The following is a 21452-nucleotide window of genomic DNA, read 5'->3' as shown; positions in this document are numbered from 1 at the left end:
CTCGTACCGTGGCACTCTGTGCTGCGCTATGAGCTTGTAGATCTGCTATTTTTCAATAGCTAAAGTATAACAATGCTTAAAACACCAAAAGGGGTTCCCGCCCAGAATGAGTTAATAGAAGATTTGAGGACGGATTAATCACGTTGTTGTGCTGATTAGTGGTCTAGACAGTTGTCAGAGCAGCAGCATTATTGGCTTAGGAATGGGACACAAAGGGCAGTTATAAGCTCCTGTGTTTTAACATCAGTTACTATGGTGGCACATGGAGAGCCAAATATTTTCTGAGGTGGTACTTCAGTATAAAAAGGTTGGGAACCACAGTACATCCAATAACTTCTGTTGCCCCTGTAGGAACTCTGAGGTCAACACAGATGCAGATTATGGACAAGTGCTTTATTGGTAATATTTGCTATACATTTACTCAGAAACCTGTCTTTTCATACACATTTAATAATTTATTATTTGGGCCACATTGAGGTAAGGTCCAAAACAAAAAGAACATTATGGCACAAGCGCTGTTTAGCTGTAACAGAAAGCGTTAATCTCACCTACATAACAGTTTTGTACGGTATATAGATCTTACACACAGACATACAGCACAAGAGTTTTCAATAACAGTATCACAGAAATGTAAGGCGAAACTAAAGCTGTATATTTGGATTGATGCAAAAGGTTCCGACAGCAGTAAATTACACGATTTTCAATCAATAGATGTATACCACCAACGCTAAAGGCAAACACTGGCTGGTGGCGAAAGAGGGATCTTATGACTTTGCACAAAAACTATGCATGTCTGCACGTTTCTTAAAGGCAATGTCATAACCCATTTGTTTGGTGTACTTTATGTGTGCCGGCGCGGCAGGCCGTTCTTGTTTATATTTCAATACCACTGTCTAACAATTTGAAATCTTTATTAGTCTCAGACACTCATAATTCAAGAGTTATCCGCTGTGCCCTGAAGCCCAAACTAAACAGATGTGACCACAGGAATGGTAGAAATTTAAATCGTGTTCACCGGAGACACGTAAAGCATAAAGTGAAGGACAAAAGGAAGCTTTTACAGTGAGTGGACCCGCTGGTGGTGTAAAGTATTCACTATATGGACACAGACATGCATGGACACACACGTCTGTGTGTTGTCCTCCATGGTATGGAGTGGCAGAGGCTTTATAACTCGGTAGTTTGCTGTCCCTTGCTGTGTATCATCCTCATGATGGACTGGACCACGTCTGACGTGGTGCCCTGCCCCCCGATGTCTACCGTGTGTAACTGCAACACAAGAAAGAAGTAGAGTTTCTTATTACTAATCACTTTGTAAGTAATTTGTTCATTTCAAGAGCAGGTGTTGAACGATTCATTTGACATTTTGTTTAGTTGAGCACACAAAATCAATTCCTTTTGGAGGACTCATAAATCATTCCTTTTATCATTTCTTTAATGGTAACAAGATCTGCCAAAGTGGCCTTTCTGCTGCTTTGGATGACAAGCGCAACAGAATGTAAGGGAATGTAATTTACACTAGACCGCATAGGATGACGCTGCGCCGTGTGGTAGACTCTTTTTGTTTTAAATAAAAACAAATTGTGTTAGTATGTCAGTAACCAGAGACAATTTCAGTAAGAGGAGACTATAATGTTTGTTTTGTGTGAGGGTTCTGGAGGAAACCTGCCAGACCTGCCATCCTATGGCCTCTGGGTCTGTTTCAAACAACAATGCCTTCTGATAAGCCGGCTGGTAAGGAGGGGAGGAGGCCGAGCAATGCCATCTGAGGGAAACTTAACTTACCCTGGTTTCATTCATGGTGGTGAGGATTGCATTTCGGATCAGACTGGCATGATCATGAAGTCTGGAGACAGAAAGAGGCAGGAATAAATCATTCTGAAACAGTAGCTTCAGCAGTATCAGTATCACATAGCTTTGCATTCACTGGTATTTAATAAAGAAAACACTGTCACAAAAATGATGTTTGCTGGACTTCCTCCAGACATGTATAGAGGAGGCACAGCGCAGCACTGCTGAATTCCCGGGTGATTTCACTGACGTCAGAAAATATGAAGATATTTTAATTTAAAAAGGGGGGAGGGGGACGCAAACTTAGATGACCTTCAGAAACCCCAGGGAGAATCTATTTCTGTCACATTAAAAGCCTTATTTAATTTCCGTTGGACTATAATTTAACCTAGCCTTGCTGTAGCACAATTTGGTATCAGTCTGGTAATCAAAAGGTCACACCTGGTCTATTTGTCAAAGTGTCCCTGGGCAAGACACTTGTGCTCCCCTGAATAGTGAGTAACCATCTGAATGGTGGGTACAGCTGAAACTGGTCTACAAAATACTTCTTTATGCAAATGACAATGTTTTTGTTTATGTTTATTGATCTCACAAATGTGAGGAGATTCTTGCTTATCATGGACTGCCAATGATTTGGTTGGTCATGCATGCCCTTCTTAGGTTCACAGTGACTTTCATTAAAACAGCACATTTGTACTCTGTAGGTGCGTTTCCATAAAGCCTTTTTTGCGCATTAAGGCTCTTGCGCAAAATCTCCTGGATGGAAACACCTCAAAATGCGAATAAGTCTCCATTTTTCGCACAAACACTTTTTCGCTTGAAGGTGGCAGATTATGGGGCTATATCGAAAAAGTGAAATGTGCAAATGGGGTATGGAAACACTTGCGGAAAAGATTTCTAATTAGAAAGCATTGAACTCGCATTATATCGCTTTTGAACAGTTGGAAGTTAGATGAATATAATTTTGTATAAGGATTACCTTTCGTTGCACGATGGTGTCGTGCAGATAACAATACGATGTACAAGACCAAGTGCCAGATGAGACACGTTGTCAGTTTATAGATCAGTTCTGAACTTCTGACACAATGTACCGTGGTAAATATTAAGAAGCGCATATCAAGCAACAGTCTGTAGCCTACGTGTGTGTGTATTGCGAGGCAGCAGAGGGTGGCTGGCTGTCGGAAAAAACACACTTTATCACACACGTGTGCCTGGCCCTGCATGGGCTATTCGATCCATGCATGCCTCATCTATTCTTATATTCATTGATGAAACACAAGTTACACTTACACAACTGTTTTACAGCTGCAATCAATCTAAACGCTATGCTCCAATCGAGTCCCATCGAGTCATGCGCCCTGAATATATTATAGCCTAGAAGTTCAACTCATAAACTTGGATTGCTTTTGTCGCACGTTGCATGTGGCGCAGATAACATTTATGTAGCCTACAATATCACAGTGGATGAGATGCGTTGAATCAGTTCTGTACCGTGGTAAGAAGCACAAATCAGGCAACGGTACACTATGGGCGGCTATACATGTATGTGTATCTGTTTCTGTGTGTGTTGTGTTTGCGAGGAGCATGCAGCAGGCTGTCGGGGAGAAAAACATCTTTAGGCTATTATTTATTAATGTGTTCGGCTTATAGTTAAATGTCCCTTAAATGGAAAGTCAGGAAATTAGGCCTACTTTAATATTTAGGCTACAATCTAGTCTTACCAGCTATATAGTTTAATAGTTAATTAAATTCCGAGGAGCCGATGGACAAAAACCTGTCCCCGGACAGCCTCTGCACAGCACAAAGGACTTGTAGCCCAATTGCCAACCAGGCAGTCCGTGTATAATATTTGGGTCTATCTGGGTAATGGGTATAGGTACAGGTACAGATACATACACATATGTATATAAACTACAATAATAATAAGGTATGATATTCTAGGATGAGGTGGATGATTATTAATCATCTTAACTTACTTGAGGTGGTCCAGCATCATGCAGCTCGCCAGCAGCATGGCAGTGGGATTAGCAATGTTCCTGTTTGCAATACTCTTCCCAGTGTTCCTTGTAGCCTGAGACATCAAGAAGAGAGACATGTATGTATAATTATTATATAACATTATGAAAATTATACATATGTTTTTATATATATTATAAGTTTCGATTTCACATTCCCTAATTGTTTGAAATGCCTTTGCATGCATTTTTTCTAGGACAACCATGGAGCATGTAGCAAAATGCACTGCTTTTCCGTGGCATGTAATATAAGATCTGGTTATTTGAGTATTATGCATCTAGAACGGAAGACTAACATTGAGCAGCATGGAGCGTTTGGAGCAGAGTTTGTTACACATCACTCAACGTTCATGCATATCACCTGGAGGACGTTGCGTTATTGAAAACAAGTGTTTCCAAACTCTGACAATCACACAATAACCACCCGCACGGAATCTCTTGACAGAAAGTAGCTCTGGGCCTCTGGCTCATAACGTGTCTATGGTGGATTTTTATGGAACAAAACCTTTGCAGACAGAAAGTAAGTCAAGTCAAGCTTTCCATACACTGGAAATGTTGGTGAGTTTAACGTAGATTACAATCAGATAGGACTTTTCTGTTTTGATGTATGGGCTGTCAATGCCAGAACGTTGTTTTGTGCCACTCAGTAGGCGTTCCCGAACTTCCCGCATAACTTCCGGGTATGATGATGTCACATGCATAACCTCTATATTATATTAAGCATTTCCACAATCACTTTTAGATCATCATTTTTGTATAGATTAGTACTATAACGTATAAACTAATGGCAACTGCTTACCGTTTCAAAGACCGCATAGTCGCGTCCGTAGTTGGCCCCCGGCACCAACCCAGGCCCTCCCACTAGGCCGGCACACACATTGCTGACCACGTTCCCGTATAGATTGGGCATCACCATAACATCAAACTGCTCTGGTTTGGACACCAGCTAAAGATACCAATCGGATCACATGCGGAAAAGGAGGTAGTTATAGATGACATTTTTAATTGAAACATGCTTCATAGAAATGTAAAAACTATTATGTCATTCAAAAGGGTTCGTCACCTGCATGGTGGTGTTGTCCACTATCATGGCGTCAAAGGTTATGTCTGGGTAACCAGCAGCCACCTCCCTGCAGCACTGCAGAAACAAACCATCACCAAGCTTCCTAATGGGAGAAAAAAAACATGTCACCAAAACATTGAAAATAGTATGTTTGACTTGAGTCAGCGATCATGTTGTCACATCACACAGGTGGACTCACATGATGTTGGCCTTGTGGACAGCGGTGACCCTGTGGCGACCCTTCTCCCTGGCCAGTCGGAAGGCGTAGTCGGCAATCCTGAGGGAGTTAGTCCTTGTGATGATCTTGAGACTCTCCACTACCCCTGACACGCTCTACCGTGGGACAGCAAGACAGGAGAAAAGGTCAAAGAATGCAAAAGCTGAAAGAAACAATGTAGTATATTATACAGTATGTCCCCAAAAGCCTAGGACGCCAATGACTACAGTGTGCTGGTATAGATTTGTAATAATAATAATAATAAACAGGTTAGTGCTAATCTGGAATTTGCTTCAGACTGAAGTATAGCCACTGTACAAAACATTATAAAACTAGAAAAAGTGCCCTTCTGGGCACAGGTCTCCACCAGGAGGATAGGAGTGTGTGTGATGTTTGGCAAAAATGTTTAGGAGTAATATAATTGTGTGTGTGTGAGACACGGCTTGGCCTGTTGTAGCGCCACCATGAGGCTGATTTGAAAACTGTCAAGTGGCATTTCTTCCTCAGCCTAGTGGGAATATGCATGCAGTTTCACCGCAATCGGACGCTGCGTTGAGTAGTTGTGGCGATTTGTACAAAACGGGTACAAAGCGGGCTACTCCTGAAAAGTTTAGAAGCCAATCGTAGGCAATGAAGGTGGATTATGAGAAATCAAACAAACCCGTCTTGATCACATTACTATGGAGAGCATGTGTACCGATTTGCGTGAAATTTGGATAACATCTGAAGGAGTAATATTAGAAAATATGTTTTACATATGTCGGCCTCCTGGTGGCGCTATAAAGAGCAGATGTGAAAAATTCCAGGCAAAAACACTTTTCGGCCAGTTATAGCGCCACCATGAGGCCGAGTTGAAAATGTTCACGTGGCATTTCTTCCTCGGCCATGTGCGTGCGCAATTTCACGGAAATCACACCATGTGTTCATGATTTGCAGCATTTTGTTTGAAACTGAGCACTCCTGCGAAACTTTGGAAGCCAATCTTAGCCAATCAGGATGGAGTCTGATAAATCTGAAAGACCCGTTTCGTTGAATGGCTCTAGAGAGACTGTGTACCAATTTGCGTGATGTTTGGACAAAATCTGTAGGCGTACTGTCCAAAAACTTTTTTTGCACAAAGCGGCCTCCTGGTGGCGCTATAACAGGCCGTTCTGGACATTTTGGGGCAGAGGTTCATTGTTGGCATCCAGGGAGTGTGTGTGCAAAATGTGGCATCGACCGGGTTAACGGTGCCGGATATTAGCTGTTCACAGACGGACGGACGGACACACGGACGGACGGACACACGGAGTGCAAAACATACTCTCTCCCCATGCCTTCGGCCTGGTGGAGACAATAAACTCAGGAGGGAGAAATTAATGAATAGTCTTCTCTGGTAGGAATGGAACCACTAGAGGGAGTGGGTTTTCACTGATTTATTTGGCCTCTTACATTTTATTTGTATATTTCATTTTTTTAAATGAACAAACAAAATCTAAAAAGCCCAAATAATGCATTTGTAAAATTAAATAAAATGTATAGTTTCAAGATCAAAAGTGCAATGTGAAGCTTGAGCAATTATTTTACTTTTCCCTTTTTGGTTAACACGGATGCACCATACAGTATATACAAGTTCACAACTGGCCCCTTTTCCACCAAAATAACTTTGGTTCTAGAACCGTTCTGTTCAAGATTCTTGGTACCTTGGTTCTTTCACGGAACCGGCCTGTACCAGCTTGCGTTTCCACCAGTTTTAGGTGACATAACTGAATGATTAAGAGAGCCCGCATGTGGAGCAGGAGTCCCCAACTGGTGAAAAGAGGCCATTGTGTTGTAACAACACAATGGCCCCTTTTCCACCAGTTGGGGACTCCTGCTCCTACAAGATAACTTTTGTAATTTATTTTATATTTTCTAACAAGACAAACAAATGTAAATCAGCAATGCACATAGGTGGCCATACACAGGGACAGCTAAAACAATAATAAGAAAAAGGCTCCTACAAGTTAACAACACTGTTGTTAACTTGTATAAAGTATAAATCCGGCTACAGAAAGACAAGTACGCACTTTTTCTGCCAGGGAACTGGTTCAGTCATTTTACTTTTTTGCGAACTGAACTGGGAACCAAACGGGACATGTCACCATCCTACAGGTTGAAAGATGCAGTTGTAACATACAATGGCAAAGCAAGCGAAAAATCAAAAATCCTAATTGAAAAAGAAAAGAAATGGGAAACTGTAACTGACATGGATACTTTGACCATACTTTTGTCATATTCAACACATTGCTGGCCAGGCCTGGAATCGAACCTGGGGCTCTCTAACCACACAGCTACGCCACCCCCAATTACAATGGTTCCATGAAAGCACCAAGATTCCAAGAATCTACTGTAGAACGGAACCAGTTCTAGTTATTTTGGTGGAAAAGGGGCCGGAAATCAGTCGTGCGTCTGTCTGACCTCGTGCTCCAGGCTGCTGTACTCTCCCTCTGTGTTCTCCCTGATGATCATGATGTCAATGTTCTTGTGGCGAGTCTGTACGCCGGGGAGAGACTGGCAGTGCATCACATTGGCAAACAAATCTAGACTGGTGCTGTGAACGGATGTACACACAAACACACGTAATGTAGAGGAAGAGAGTGAGACGAGAGGAGGGGAACAGAAATAGATAGTCAGCTGAGAGCACTAGGCCAAATCACAGGGTATGGTTTCACAACAAAGGGCCTTTTTTTTGCAGGGACTTAAAATCCTTACCGAAGGAGATTATTCCTGGATTTCACAAAAGCCGGCATGGTGTGGTTTGTCTCTATATTTCCTGTCAAAAGAGGTGATCAGCGATGGTAAATGTATAAGAATAAGACAAAAATATATGTTTGAATTATAACTAACATAAAATCTTCTCAGCCTTATTTCACCCACAACAAACAAAAAGAACAGAAAAAAAACATCTTTCCATTTTCTCACCTTTGAGGGCAACTCCATTACGGCGGATGGCAGTGATGGCATCATTAATGTCGTCCTCAGTGGTCGAAGTAGAGTTGACATGCACCACCTCAAAGTCCACCGGCACACAGCTGAACCTACAGCGTGATGGAATGTCACAGGATTAGGCAAACTCAGTGCCAAATCACCTGAAAGTAATTTACAGAAGCTGAATGTCATTTCATTTGTGTAACATGACTTGACCAACCGGAAGACTTCCCTGACGTGATTAAGCAGCTCTGGACCAATCCCATCTCCGGGTATGAGTGTGACTGTGTGTCTGCCTCCATACTTTGCCGGAGGTGGCTGAAACATTGACATCTTCAAGTCAGTCACAATTGAACTGTAATCAGCTAAAATACAGTTCACTTCTTCTGCCATTGTGGAAATGTTTGGGGTACACTGGCAATTTCATCCTATAATAAAAGTTGATGAGGTTTTGGTGCAGACTATTGAGTGACATTAGAGTGATTACTTACAATGTACAAGTGATCTCTCTGTTTGTTGAAGATGGACAGTAGAACAAGCCAGAAGAGAAAATAGTTTGGTATGTTAGTGTACCAGAAATCCAAAAGCTTACAAACTCCTCCCACAGAGGATCAATCATGGAAAATATCGAGGTTAAAACAAATGCCAAACTAAATAACAGAAACAAAAAACACCTCTATAGGAAAGTTGTTGGGCCAAACAGATTATCAATGATTCATGTGGCAGAAGCTGCCAAACTGATGACACCAGTTCTATCACAGAAATGATTGATCAAGCTGTTGTTTAATTACATTGCAATGCTGCCTGCAGCAGGTTAAGCTTCTGCAGGTAGTATTGAGATCAGATTCAGATGCATGCATGCAACCCCGCCCCAGTGATCGCCCTGGAATGGCTGTGATATTCCAGCCATTCTAGGGCTAATACCCCAGTCAGTGTGAGTAACTTTTATGAAAAGGAAAATCTATTTAAGTAACAAGCTCAGTCAGCAAAGAGGTCAGCAAATATTTCAACTCACAGCGTGTGTCGACCTCTGTCTATGACTTGTGGAAGTTGTTCCAAATACCTGAAATACAGTAACGTTATCAAAATGGACAACCTAGACCTAGATATCACACAATAGATATTTGTGATGAGGAGAGATGCTTATATGTATAGCTTGCTCAGTGCCTAGCCAGCCAACCAAATGACCTTGTGTTGCTAGGGGGGAAAAGCCTTGGAGGTTAACCTGGATGGAACCTCGATATAACTAAAAGACTGATCATGCGTGACAAGCGTCTCTTACTTTAACAGTATTTCCCAGTCGTCCACTCCAGAGTGGCTTAATTATTTTGGCCATCGAGGGTGCAACACTGGAAGCTGCCATCTTGATTTGAAAGCAGGATGTGTGTGTGGGTGTGTACAGTATTATTATTTTAGTCGCGTGTGCGTCAGATATTACGTGCCCGTGACACACACAGGAAGGGAGGCGTTCGTCTATAATGTTTGCATTGCTTTATTGTGTTAATTCAAAAGACAACGGGTTGATTATCAAATGCAAACAACCAGTGAAATGAAATGAAATAAAAAAATACATCTTGAAGGTTGTATCCTCAACATCCTGTCCTGAGCCCACCTACTTCTTCACTCTTGCTTTTAGTTGAGCTTTTTTTTTTTTTAATCTCTGTGTTCACTGATTTTCTGCCTTTTTTTGCTCTTATTTTAATGTTGTTTTGTGTTCTTTGCTATGTTTTCATCTTATTTTGTGTTTTTGCTTTTGTTTTAATGCTATTTTATGTTCTTTCTTTTTTGTTTATTATTATTATTATACCTTATTTCCTTGTCCGCTCTAGACCGGATCTGCACAAACTGCTAAAAGAATGGATCCCCACCACGCCCCCTGGTCCAAGTTTGCGTGCCAAAAAGAACAGATCTACAAGCTAACAACGCGTCGCATCGCGACGCGTTGTTAGCTTGTAGATCTGCTCTTTTGGCAAGCGACACGCCCTGTGACATCACACACGCCGAAGAATACACCCATAAACGCGAAACCGGAAGATTTGGGAGAGAAAAAAAACACACAGACCAGACGACATAATTCTTCCAAGCGTGGCAAAACTGGAATGATGTGAATAATACAGTGAAAATCAATACATCATACGATCGACTAAAAAAAGCGCCTATTCGAGTTTTCGGGAGTTGTTCTACTACAAAGTGTTAATTTCGCACGGGGGGGGGAAAACCCAGCAACGTCTCGATGAGGAAACAGCGCAAGAAATAAAGTCGCCCTGCCATGGTGACAAGAAGAGCAAAAGCTCTGTACCGTTTCATAAGAGTCAATTAAGACATTAATTCTCTCTTTCGTTGAAACATCGGGTAGGTTTTCTCAGTCCCTTTGCGGTGTATTGTTGTGTATTACACACCATTGAGCAACATTCTCACTCACTGCTTTAGTTCATGCGTTGTTATGCAACATTGAATCCACACACTTGGTAGCGTCATCTCTCCTGTCGAGCCATCTTGATTGACCAGTTTGTACATTTTCAAACGAAAGACATGAATAATACAGGATATATCGCACAGCACCGGCCTTAACGTGTTCTTTCGGTCTTTACAGGACAGCGACCCTGGTGAATCATGAGATTAACAGGTTGGCAGACATTTTCGGTACATGCATGTATTTAATTTGAGAACTGTCCTGTGCTGGTCATGCTCATTTAATTTGTACTTTCCTTCATGTTGTACGTTATGCAGGAGTTTTGCGTGTTGTAGCCGTGCTGCTGCTGTTGGGACTCACATGGTGGGTGGTTAGCGTCGTACTACTTGGTGGGGACAGTGGCTCAACCTCCCTGAGTAATCTCTTCACAGGTAGGACAACATGTGGAGCTAGCTACTACTATTATTCTTCAATGAGATTCAACTCGGATCCAATTTATCTTTCTGTAATTGCCTTTGATCCCGTTTGTACTGTACTAAAATTCTTTGTTTAAATGTTCAGGTAAAATTGAGGAACCAACACCTGGTAAGTAGAAGAACTATTAACACAGTATAATATAACCACACTTATCACTGGCAAGCATTGTCTTGACTGAGTCTGTAGCATCTCTTCCTTGTCATCACTAACTCATGTACTACTATCTATGTCCTTTAGCGGAGCCTCATCCTCATAGGTATAAATGTGGCCTTTCGGCTGCCTGTCCCCCAAAACACTTGGCTTTCCGCCTAGTGTCTGGTGCTGCCAATGTCATCGGCCCCAAAATCTGCCTCGAGGATAAGATGTGAGAATCACTGCACATTTACTCTCCTTACTACTTTGTTTCTTTCCCACTGTCTTTTTGTTGTTGTTACACACACACACACACACACACACACACACACACACACACACACACACACGCCACTTTTTCTTTCTCTGTGTTGTCATCCTAAATGGGCCTCAGGTCTGTCTGAGGAGCTCAATGCAAGTATTCTTTGTCTGGCTGCCCCTCTTTTGTTGGTAGTCTGTTGCGTGGATCTTTCCGTTTTGGCAGTTCACTTACAGTCTGTCTGTATCAGTGGCAGATTAACCTTTCCCAGTGTCCCCTTCTAAGCCATAGAACTGAGCTCCTGCATCTGATTTATAATCTCGACGTCGAAGATAAATTATTTTGTAGCTAATACATCTTAGCATGAAAACAATGTATCTTCTGCGTGCAACAATGTACAGTTTCTCAGACAAAGCTTCAATCAATCTCACTTTATGTCTTGTAGGCTGGTGAGCAGTGTAAAGAACAATGTTGGCAGAGGACTAAACGTAGCTTTAGTAAATGGTAAGAATGCCTCCAGGCTCCAATGGAATGTATTATGTGGTTTAATTCTTGTGTGTTCTTATTGTGTGCCTGCTCTAACATCTAGTGGATGTTTGTGGTTTGCAGGGGTGACAGGAGAGCTATTGGACACCAAGTCATTTGACATGTGGGCGGGAGGTAATTAAAACAATGAGCTTTACATAAATAAGCATGTTGCACAAACATGTGGTGTGTTGAACATAAGAGTCCATAAATCGGAGTACTTTGCTCATATGCTTTTCATTCCCAGATGTTTCAGACCTGCTGAAGTATCTCCGGCCTCTCCATGAGGGAACTCTTGTGTTCGTGGCTTCCTTTGATGATGCAGCTACAAAGTAAGCGTGTGTGATGTGTTCTCCCCTGCACCTCTTCACCCCCCCCCCTGCCTCTCTTCTACAGTCACACATGGAAACCATTCTGACAGAGTATTGCTGCGTTTTCAGCATTTTTAAGCTACAGTTGTGTGTAGCTTAAAAATATATGTTCAGTGTATTTAATTCTGAGAACTTTTTGTTTTGTTGAGTTATTCCTTGACACTGGTAAGTACTTACAGCAGCTGCTCATCGACAGTTTATCAAAAACAGTAGTTTTGAATCGATAGTTGCTTATGAATGGACAGCACTTGAAATTATTGAGTCTGGAGGTGTTAATAATTCAATTGAGTGCCTGAAATCTTGTTTAACCCATTTTGGGGCAGGAACCCCCCAAATGGGGTTCTGTACAGTATGTACAGTATTAAAAATGCTGCTATATCAATATTTGAAGTTTTTCAGAAAACTTAGGTCAGGATTTAGAGGTGTTTTTAGAATCGGCCTCAGGCCTAAATGGGTTAAGTCTGTCATCTGCAATCAGATTTCAAACTCTTCAACCAACATACATAATACTATTAAAATTATTACTGTACATAAAATACCCACTGAGGTATAACATTGGTTTGTACAGCTAACTGGTCAAGTCAAACAATTGTCAATCAGTTTTTGTCTTTATCTCCTAAATATATACAGTATTTTACGAGAACCTTTTTAGTTAGAGGAAAAAGGAACTAACCAGGTGCTCAACGGAGATAGCAAAACGTGATAATGATAAAGGTGCTCACACGGATGTGAATTACTATCCCTTATTTTTGCAGTGTGGCACCTGACGGGTGCATCACCCAGACGGGTACAACAGGTATAACCGGGGGGGGGGGGGGGGACTGCATATTATAGTACTGTTAATAGAGTAAACAATTCAGCCATGGTGTGGCAGCTGCCATACCTGCCCCCAAAGTATGCCCATGACTCTTTGCAATTTATTAATGTTCAACCACTTACCGTCTCCTCATTTCAATGGCAGACTGAACGATGAGGCTCGGCGACTATTTGAAGAACTCGGCAGCACAGCAGTGAAGGAGCTTGCCTTTAGAGACAGCTGGGTGTTTGTAGGGGCCAAGGGCATTGAGAATAAAAGTCCCTTTGAGCAGGTAATATGCCATTTCTTATTCTTGGTAGTTTTGTTCACACATGTAGAGCTGTGGTCCTGGCTCTAGAGTCTTGGGCAAGGGGGCGACATTCTTATTGATTAGTGTTGACCACATAGTATATTATGGCTATTGGCTACATGTGGTAGATTCTACTAGGACCCATAGATGAGTAGTTCTCAAACATTTTAGTGTGAAGGACCACCATATTGTATTTGGTTGCTGTATATGAATTTGAAAATATGTCAAATTTGAAAATATGCATTCCCAGGATGCACTTTATGTTGTATGAAATGTGAAGCTGTTTTCTTGGTTATTTGAATATGGGAATGGGGTTAGGGGTCTTTATGTGTAATCTTTAGGCATGTAACGATTCACTCGACTCACGATACGATTCGTATCACGATATGAGGTTCACGATACGATTTTTCACGATATTAAAAAAATATATATTTTAATGAAGAATTACCGTTTTTTTAATTTTATATAATTTATCTTCCCCCTGAGATGTTTTATTTAACGACATTGCAAAAGAAGTAGCATTACTTTTGACAGTGCAGAAACATAATTGCCTTCCTTGATGAGCATCAACGACCATCATCACCTGGGCACAGTCACAGACACACACACAGCTCCCCTCTACAGTGCTCTACTACTGAAAGTGACTATCATTTCTCTCTCTTTTTCCACTTGAATATGATGGAATTTTTATTTTTTTTATTTCAATGAATCGATTCGAATCGATTCATATCGTCGGGATTAATATCTATATATATCGTTACATGCCTAGTAATGTTGTGTCATGGTCTTAATTTAGTGTGTAATGTCTGTCCTCACTACTCCCTCTGCCTTTTCTACTCGACAATAGTTAAGTTGGTGAGCTTGTAGATATGCTTTTTTTGGCATCAGTGCCTGTCTGTCGACCTGACACCGTCTGGCACCATGGACATCACCTAAAGCTTCTGAGGACAATTCCAGATCGCCATATGGTGAACTTCATCATGGAGATGTCAAACCACATCTTCATCCTACGGACCAGCGATGGTCAGCGAAGCAGGCTGAGAAGATTGAGGAATGGCGTCCCCCAGGGTTCTGTCCTTTCCCTGATGATGTTTAATATATACATCTACGACCTACCGGAGACAACATCAAGGAAGTATGGGTATACAGATGACCTGGCCATTATGCCACGGCGACCAACCTGAAAACCAGTGGAAGATGGTCTTAACCAGGACATGGACATCTTGGCTTCATACCTCCGCAGGTGGTGCCTGCAGCTCAGCACAGGCAAGACGGTGTCTGCAGCATACCACCTCAACAACAGAGAAGCTAAAACTCTTGTCATTCAATCAACACCTTGAAGACGTGAGAGCCACGGTCACATCAAGGGTCTCACTTATCTGACGCCTCGCTGGTAGCCTTGCTGGTATGCTTCCGCCAACACACTACAGATTTGTCACCCAGAGTGACAGAGTGCAGCATGCGAGTGTGGCGAGCCACCTACGGAGGCTGGCCCCAGACAACGGCGGGGCTACACGATACTGAGTTGGACATTTGAGGATGATACACGAAAGAAGAAGGCATCAGTGCGACACATTAGTACAATGGAGTATAAATCCAAGCTGAAAGAAACCCAGGAGCATTCATTGCAATGCTGTATAAACAATGATGGCTGCCACTATGTTCTGTGTGTTCTTAGGGGAAGAGCTTAAATCATCACGCACTTATGATTTAAGTATGAAAGTGTCATTACATATTACAGTATCAGCCCAGTGTGTCATCAAGTGATGATTTTAACCCCTCCCATAAAATCATAACTTAGGAGGAGGCCCTCAGGCGAGCAAGGAGAAAAATAAACCAAACGGCAAAGAGAAACGTGTCGAGCATAGGCAAAAATCCTGATATCTACATACAGTATATTCATATCATAATTGAGCTTGTACAATATGTACTGTGCCTCTTAGTTTGTACACATTTACTCTTTAACATGTATAAAGTGTTCAGAAACGGATCAACAAATTCCCTTTACAGGTTCTTTAAACTTTTCCTAATTTTGCTGGAGATCCCCTGGAACCCCCCCAAGGACCCCTTTGAGAACCATTACCATTGATGATTGAATGATCTGAGTTTAACCAAGTTTGCTTTTGTGTCTGTGTCCTTTAGCGTATGAAGAACACTAAGACTAACAACAAGTACGAAGGCTGGCCGGAGTCTCTGGAGATGGACGGCTGCATTCCGCTGCGGGCACCTCTGGAGAATTTGTAACTTCTGGAACTCCTATATGATGGAACACATACCGTGCCTTTTAGCAGTGCTGCAATGACTTACCACCCGCGGATCATGCTTAGTGCTTACGGTTTCTAAGTCAAGGAACTTTTGGATGGTTCAGACCGCCTTAGACATTTTATTACTCTAGCATCTTCTCCTGTCTTGTTTGTTCAGACAGGCATGAGTGGACTGCAAAGGAGGATAGACATGGGACTCATTTCATTGAGAAAAATATGCTGGATTTTGTGTGCAAAGTGTGTCAGGCAGCACCTAACCTGCCTGGTCAAGTTATGAGATGATAGTGAAACTGGTCTGTAACACAGGACTGCAGTATGTAAGTAAGCTAAAGGGAAGCTTCAGAGGCCAAAGGTGTGATGACCAAAATGTAACGCCTGATTTATTAGTCGCGCTCGGGTGTCACGCACTGAAAATAGCCACTCTAAAGCTGCTATTTTTGGTGCGTGACTTTACACGCAACAATAAAATCAAATCATAAGTGATACCAGAGAATGAACAATACAGTAGGTCTTCCAAAGCCCATGCAGGATTTTGAATTAGGTCTTAGGTCTTTCACAAAGTCCACTGCTAGTGTTTTAGTCACCTTTGCTTGAACAAAGGGGATATGTATATATATTTTTTCCCCCCATATTTTTTAAATTTGGTGTAAGAGAGAAATCCCTGTCTTATTTTTCTCTCCTGAGGGATATGGGGTAAGTCTGTTCCTACACAGTGGGAAGACTACATGAGGTACTGTAGACAAACTACCACCTACTGTTCTAAGCAGCTGCTCTAACAAAGACATTGTCCAGTAGGCAAAGTTACATTTCAACATACATTGATGTAATATCCTGTGATTTAGTATATCTTTCACCTATGCTGTTATGTATGATGTTGTAGCTCAGCTACAATCCACTTCTGACAACTTGCGGCACAGCAGTTTGTAGAGTACTGCTTGCTCAATGTTTACAGAACCTTTGACATTGGTGCAGGAAATGCCAGATTCAAGAAACTACTTACATGCATCTTTACTCATCGAACACAGCACTATTGTTAATATGTAGGGCGTGTTGGCGATGCTGTGAATTTTGTCTCAGGCCTAAAATAATACATTTCGTATGTGTGTGCTTATTTACAAAATGCAACCTTTTACGTCTTGTATTTTGAGTATGTGTTATTTCTTACACAGTTGAATGTATCTCACTATTGTCAATCCTAACATGGGACAGTCTAATGTAGCTACCTTGGTCTATTTGTTGCTATGAACGTATAGCTTTGTTAAAATATCAGTAAAAGAAAGTATGTGAAGGAATGTTTTGTATTGTGGAATCTATGCTGATCATAAAATTAGTTTTTAGCTAAATGTTTATGAAACCAATTATTAGGTGCGTTTTTTCTTTAAATGCACTTCAATCACTCAAGTGTCATACATGGCGAAGTCCACCAGAGGGAGACTGGGTCGCGGTTATTGTATTGGCGATTTTGGCGTTCAATCTGCCCATGGCATTTGCATGGGTGGACCTGACATGCTACCAGCCTAGTACCAGGGCAGGGTTTAGCTTACCCTGGTTGTCAGTGAGGTGAGAGATGACAGTATAATTAACTTTTATTCTTATGTACATTTCGTACATTATAAAAGTGGTCAAAGGGACCGATGGATTTAACCGTTTCACGCTAATGTGTTCGAAGCATCCCTAGGCCTATATGCAAGCACCGTGGCGTGCACCACTGCCCTCTAGTGATCACACCAAACGACTACAGGTCGTTTGCATCCCACAGACGGCCTGTGGCAAGTGTACTCGACTGTCGAGATAGGAACGAGCGGCTGCAGACAAGCGCATTCAATACACTTGAACTACCGAATGGCCGCATGCTGTAAATTATGTACATAACGATTATTTTTTTAAACACCTGAATGGACAGGTACACGGGGTATACAAGTGTGAGTCGCCATAAGGACGAGCGAGTGGACAAATTATGTGAAAAAGGCAAGCATCACTGCAATTGGACAGACCAAGGCTCGACGACTGGAGTGGGGATTTTCAAGCCGACAGCACCATGGGAGAACCTCATAAAATATAGCAAAAAAATATATACGAATACGCGCTTTTTGTATTTTTAATTTTTTAGCTCTGTGCAAATGTAATTATTTGGTGTAAAATAATTTTATACGACCCACCCGCCCCCCATGTAAATCAGCTAAAGCCCTATTTGAAAGCTCTTTGTACATAGCTAAGGGAATATATAACGTTAAACCAGCTCGTAAAAGCAAAACAGCCTACTGGATGGACAAGATAATAGGCTACGTTTGGGTGAGTAGACCTAGTTATTATTTGCCTTTATTATGTGATAACACATGTCAACTAATATATATTTGCTTTATATGTACTTATTGTGGAACTGCCCGGCAGCGGGTTCTCCTCATTCAGTACACAATGTTATTATTGTCCCTGCAGTCCGTTTACTACCTGACGTGCAGTGAGTGGGTATTATATCACTGTGATGTTGTGTTGTGTTTTTAAGTCCATTCAACGTTTAGACAGCTCAACAGCTTATTTCTTGAAATACGACGTGCAGTTATGAAGCACTTGAGTCAAGTGCAGACAGACGGACTGCTGACTGGCGGGCGGCGGGCCTACAAACGCCAAGTATTTAGCACAGCACATCATTTGCATAATTCGACGTTTTGTCAAAGGGCCCGTGCTACTGTCTGTAGTTGGGTGCTGTTGGCCCTATTTTTAAATTTTATTTCTATTTTTTATTTGCATACAATTTGCTTTTCCTATAACGCTAGACAGTGGGAATCAGTTACAGTAACTCGTGACTGGGTGATTGTAGCCTTTTGGCGTTTTTTGAAGTCAGCTGAGCTTCATGCTGGCCAATGGCGGGGGAGGGCCCGTGGATCAGCATACAATACACTACAGTAGCTGTAAATAATGTAGCCAGACTGAGCCAGTAAACAACACGATTTCAGACAGAGTATTGAACCAGATACTCTGTTGCCCCCCACCCCACACACACACACGGATTATTATGCCTGTTTTAGAACATTAAAATATAACAAATTGAGTTGTTGTAAAATTCTAACCCCTTTCCTGACTGTTATTGGCTCACCTTTAATTTATGGTGAATTAATTATTATCCTATCATTGACAGCCCCTGGGTTATGATCAGCAATGGCCTGGGCAATGCAATAGTCCATGTAATTTAATATCAATATTCTATAACCATTATGTCAAAAACACTGATTTGTGCATGCTTTGATTACCCCAATGGGAGTAGGCCTAATGGTATTCTAAACATTAGAGGTGACTAGCAAGCCACCATTCTTGTATAAATGCTGACAACTGTAGAACGAAAACTAATGCCCACATTATGCCTGCTGATAGTAATGTCTGTCACTTTGCCAGCATGTCCATTTAACAGTTTTAGTTCTTTGTTTTACATTTATATATTGCCCACTTGCTATTGCACGTCAGTCCCCCCAGGAAGTGGGGTCCCCTCTTTTGTGAGCCTTCCCAAGGTTTCCTCCTTTTCTTCTCCTGTCAAGGAACGTTTTCTTTGGGAGTTTTTTCTTGCCCGGTTGGGGGTGTAAGGTCGGGGGGTGCTGTTTGGTTAATTACTTCATTAATCTCTTCTTAAAACATAAGGCTCTGTTGTCGAAAAGGCCATTCCTTATTTGACATTTTTAAAATGGTGTTAATTCTTTTAATGTTTTTATTTCTCACTGCACATTTTACACTTTTTATTGGTTTTGTTATGTTATCAAGTTTTATGTAACGCACTTTCTAACTTTGTTTTAATATTACTACTACTAAATCATACATACTGTATAGGACAGCTCTGTAATCTTTAAAGAAATCACTCCACCACTATGAAGTCAGCAGAGCACAGAGATGATCGGCTCAGAGGTCCGACTGTTTTGATGCTGTAGTTATTATTGTGTAATAGAATAGGCTCAGCTGTGTGTTTAAGCTCTAGGAGAGTATTAAGCCAATTTAGGAATATGTGTAATCCTGACTCATCATCATCGCCTGATTAATGCACACTCTCCCACCTGGATTAGATGGGCCATTCAGTTAGGAAGAGAGGGCTCTACCAGTTGGAGGGAATGCAATAAAAGAGGGTCCCCCCACCCGCCTCTCTCTCTCTTTCTCTCTCTCTCTCTGTCGCTGTCTGTCTCTGTGTGTTTCTCTTTCTAACTTTCTCTTTCTGTGTGACTCGCTCTCTGTCTCTGTCTGTCTGTCTGCTTGTCTCTGTGTGTTTCTCTCTCATTCTAACTTTCTTTCTTTTGCTCTGAGTCTCAATGAACAGTCCCCTGTGTGTGTGTGTGTGTGTGTGTGTGTGTGTGTGTGTGTGTGTGTGTGTGTGTGTGTGTGTGTGTGTGTGTGTGTGTGTGTGTGTGTGTGTGTGTGTGTGTGTGTGCGCGTGCTACCTACACTATCCCATGCTTGACCTGGATTGGACAAAAGTACTTTTTTTTCAGCCTTGGCTTGTTGTAATGGGAACAGAACAATCATTGAGTGTTTGACTCTAATAGTCAAGGAGTTCAAGTTGACTCCTTTTGTAGTTTTTTTTTCCATCACATTTCAAAATAACCACCTCAAAGATGCAAATGGATCCAGAGTGTGCTGAATCAAATGATACTGTACTACGATTAGATAGGCGTTTATCAGTCTTCAGTAGTCCACAGTGCATTTTGATGTCAGATTGAACTATTTATAGTACTCTTTTGAAAATATGAAGGATGAAAATGAATGTCTCGTGCTTGGACTGAAAATGTCTATTATTTGTCTCTGGATACATTTCTGCAATACATCTTGTTCTAGCATAGCCTTGGCATAGCCTGACCTAGTTAATGTCAGTTAATGCACAGAAGTCACTTGTCCGGAGCACAAGCAAGCTAAATTGGTTTTGGTGAATACGGTACACGTTTGAATATTAGATGAATATTCTCAGTTTACAAGTCAATAGCTGTAGAATGTCTATGATCTTGCATATATTTCATGTATTCCAGATACACAGTCATAGATCGGTCCTATCCGCGCGTTAGCAGATTGACCTTGACGAATTTAAACCTAATTTCAATAATTCATTTAAAAAAGACGTGGTGTCAGATATTGTCCTCTAGTTTCATATCCATTTGAAAGTTATGGCAGAAAACATGTGTTTAGTAAAATATTACCACTTTTCCATGAGATTCACACAGACAGCATTCTCTGTCAGAGACGAGGCAGGACCTGAAATGACTGCTGGACTGAACATATGAAGCACAAACGTATGGGCCACACAATTGAAAGGTGCGTTGCGATTGGTGTGGGTGGGGTAATTAAGCACACCACCTGCCAATTGTGTGCCCCATTCATTTGTGCTTCCCAACGTTCAGTAGTGCACTCATTCCGGGCCCAAAGGACGTTCAGTAGTGCACTCATTCCGGGCCCAAAGGACGTTCAGTAGTGCACTCATTCCGGGCCCAAAGGACGTTCAGTAGTGCACTCATTCCGGGCCCAAAGGACGTTCAGTAGTGCACTCATTCCGGGCCCAAAGGACGTTCAGTAGTGCACTCATTCCGGGCCCAAAGGACGTTCAGTAGTGCACTCATTCCGGGCCCAAAGGACGTTCAGTAGTGCACTCATTCCGGGCCCAAAGGACGTTCAGTAGTGCACTCATTCCGGGCCCAAAGGACGTTCAGTAGTGCACTCATTCCGGGCCCAAAGGACGTTCAGTAGTGCACTCATTCCGGGCCCGTCGCCGGAGAGAATGTAGTCTGTGTGCAGCTCGTGGAAAAGTTGAGATATTTTACTGAATACACATTTTCTGCCAGAACAACAAGACAAGCCTTTATGTCAAGCCCTGAGCCAGTATTATTAGTAAAGTTCAATTTGTAAAT

At 41.8% G+C, this 21452-nt stretch overlaps 2 protein-coding genes across 2 annotated transcripts; one reads left to right on the top strand and one right to left on the bottom strand.

Moving 5' to 3' along the window:
• Window positions 1-374: 374 nt before the first annotated feature.
• Window positions 375-9464, bottom strand: idh3g (isocitrate dehydrogenase (NAD(+)) 3 non-catalytic subunit gamma). The gene is made up of 13 exons (XM_079490403.1): window positions 9318-9464; window positions 9051-9098; window positions 8527-8544; window positions 8256-8353; window positions 8030-8145; window positions 7820-7880; window positions 7526-7658; window positions 5069-5202; window positions 4870-4972; window positions 4606-4752; window positions 3768-3862; window positions 1786-1846; window positions 375-1269 (listed from the first exon to the last, which is right to left on the bottom strand). The coding sequence occupies exons 1-13, from the start codon at window positions 9396-9398 to the stop codon at window positions 1168-1170; spliced, it is 1197 nt and encodes a 398-aa protein (XP_079346529.1). The 5' UTR covers window positions 9399-9464; the 3' UTR covers window positions 375-1167.
• A 604-nt stretch (window positions 9465-10068) lies between these two features.
• On the top strand, window positions 10069-16922 carry fam3a (FAM3 metabolism regulating signaling molecule A). Its single transcript, XM_079490367.1, has 10 exons — window positions 10069-10387; window positions 10629-10661; window positions 10766-10879; window positions 11010-11033; window positions 11163-11289; window positions 11762-11820; window positions 11926-11976; window positions 12089-12173; window positions 13174-13300; window positions 15461-16922. Exons 2-10 carry the CDS (start codon window positions 10649-10651, stop codon window positions 15560-15562), a joined length of 702 nt encoding a protein of 233 aa, XP_079346493.1. The 5' UTR covers window positions 10069-10387; window positions 10629-10648; the 3' UTR covers window positions 15563-16922.
• The last annotated feature ends 4530 nt before the right edge of the window (window positions 16923-21452 follow it).

The sequence above is a fragment of the Electrona antarctica genome (genome assembly GCF_951216825.1).
Source record: "Electrona antarctica genome assembly, chromosome: 2".
NCBI classification, from domain to species: Eukaryota; Metazoa; Chordata; class Actinopteri; order Myctophiformes; family Myctophidae; genus Electrona; species Electrona antarctica.
The sequence above is the reverse complement of the archived record's forward strand: the minus strand, read 5'-3'. Positions and strand labels throughout refer to the sequence as shown.

Coding starts and splice junctions, on each gene's coding strand:
- idh3g (XM_079490403.1), bottom strand. CDS start 9,398: ATGGCAGCTTCCAGTGTTGCACCCTCGATGGCCAAAATAATTAAGCCA. Junction 7,881..8,029: donor TAATGGAGTTGCCCTCAAAG/GTGAGAAAATGG, acceptor CTCTTTTGACAG/GAAATATAGAGACAAACCAC. Junction 3,863..4,605: donor ACTATGCGGTCTTTGAAACG/GTAAGCAGTTGC, acceptor TTGATGTCTCAG/GCTACAAGGAACACTGGGAA.
- fam3a (XM_079490367.1), top strand. Junction 11,034..11,162: donor AATTGAGGAACCAACACCTG/GTAAGTAGAAGA, acceptor TATGTCCTTTAG/CGGAGCCTCATCCTCATAGG. Junction 11,977..12,088: donor ATTTGACATGTGGGCGGGAG/GTAATTAAAACA, acceptor TTTCATTCCCAG/ATGTTTCAGACCTGCTGAAG.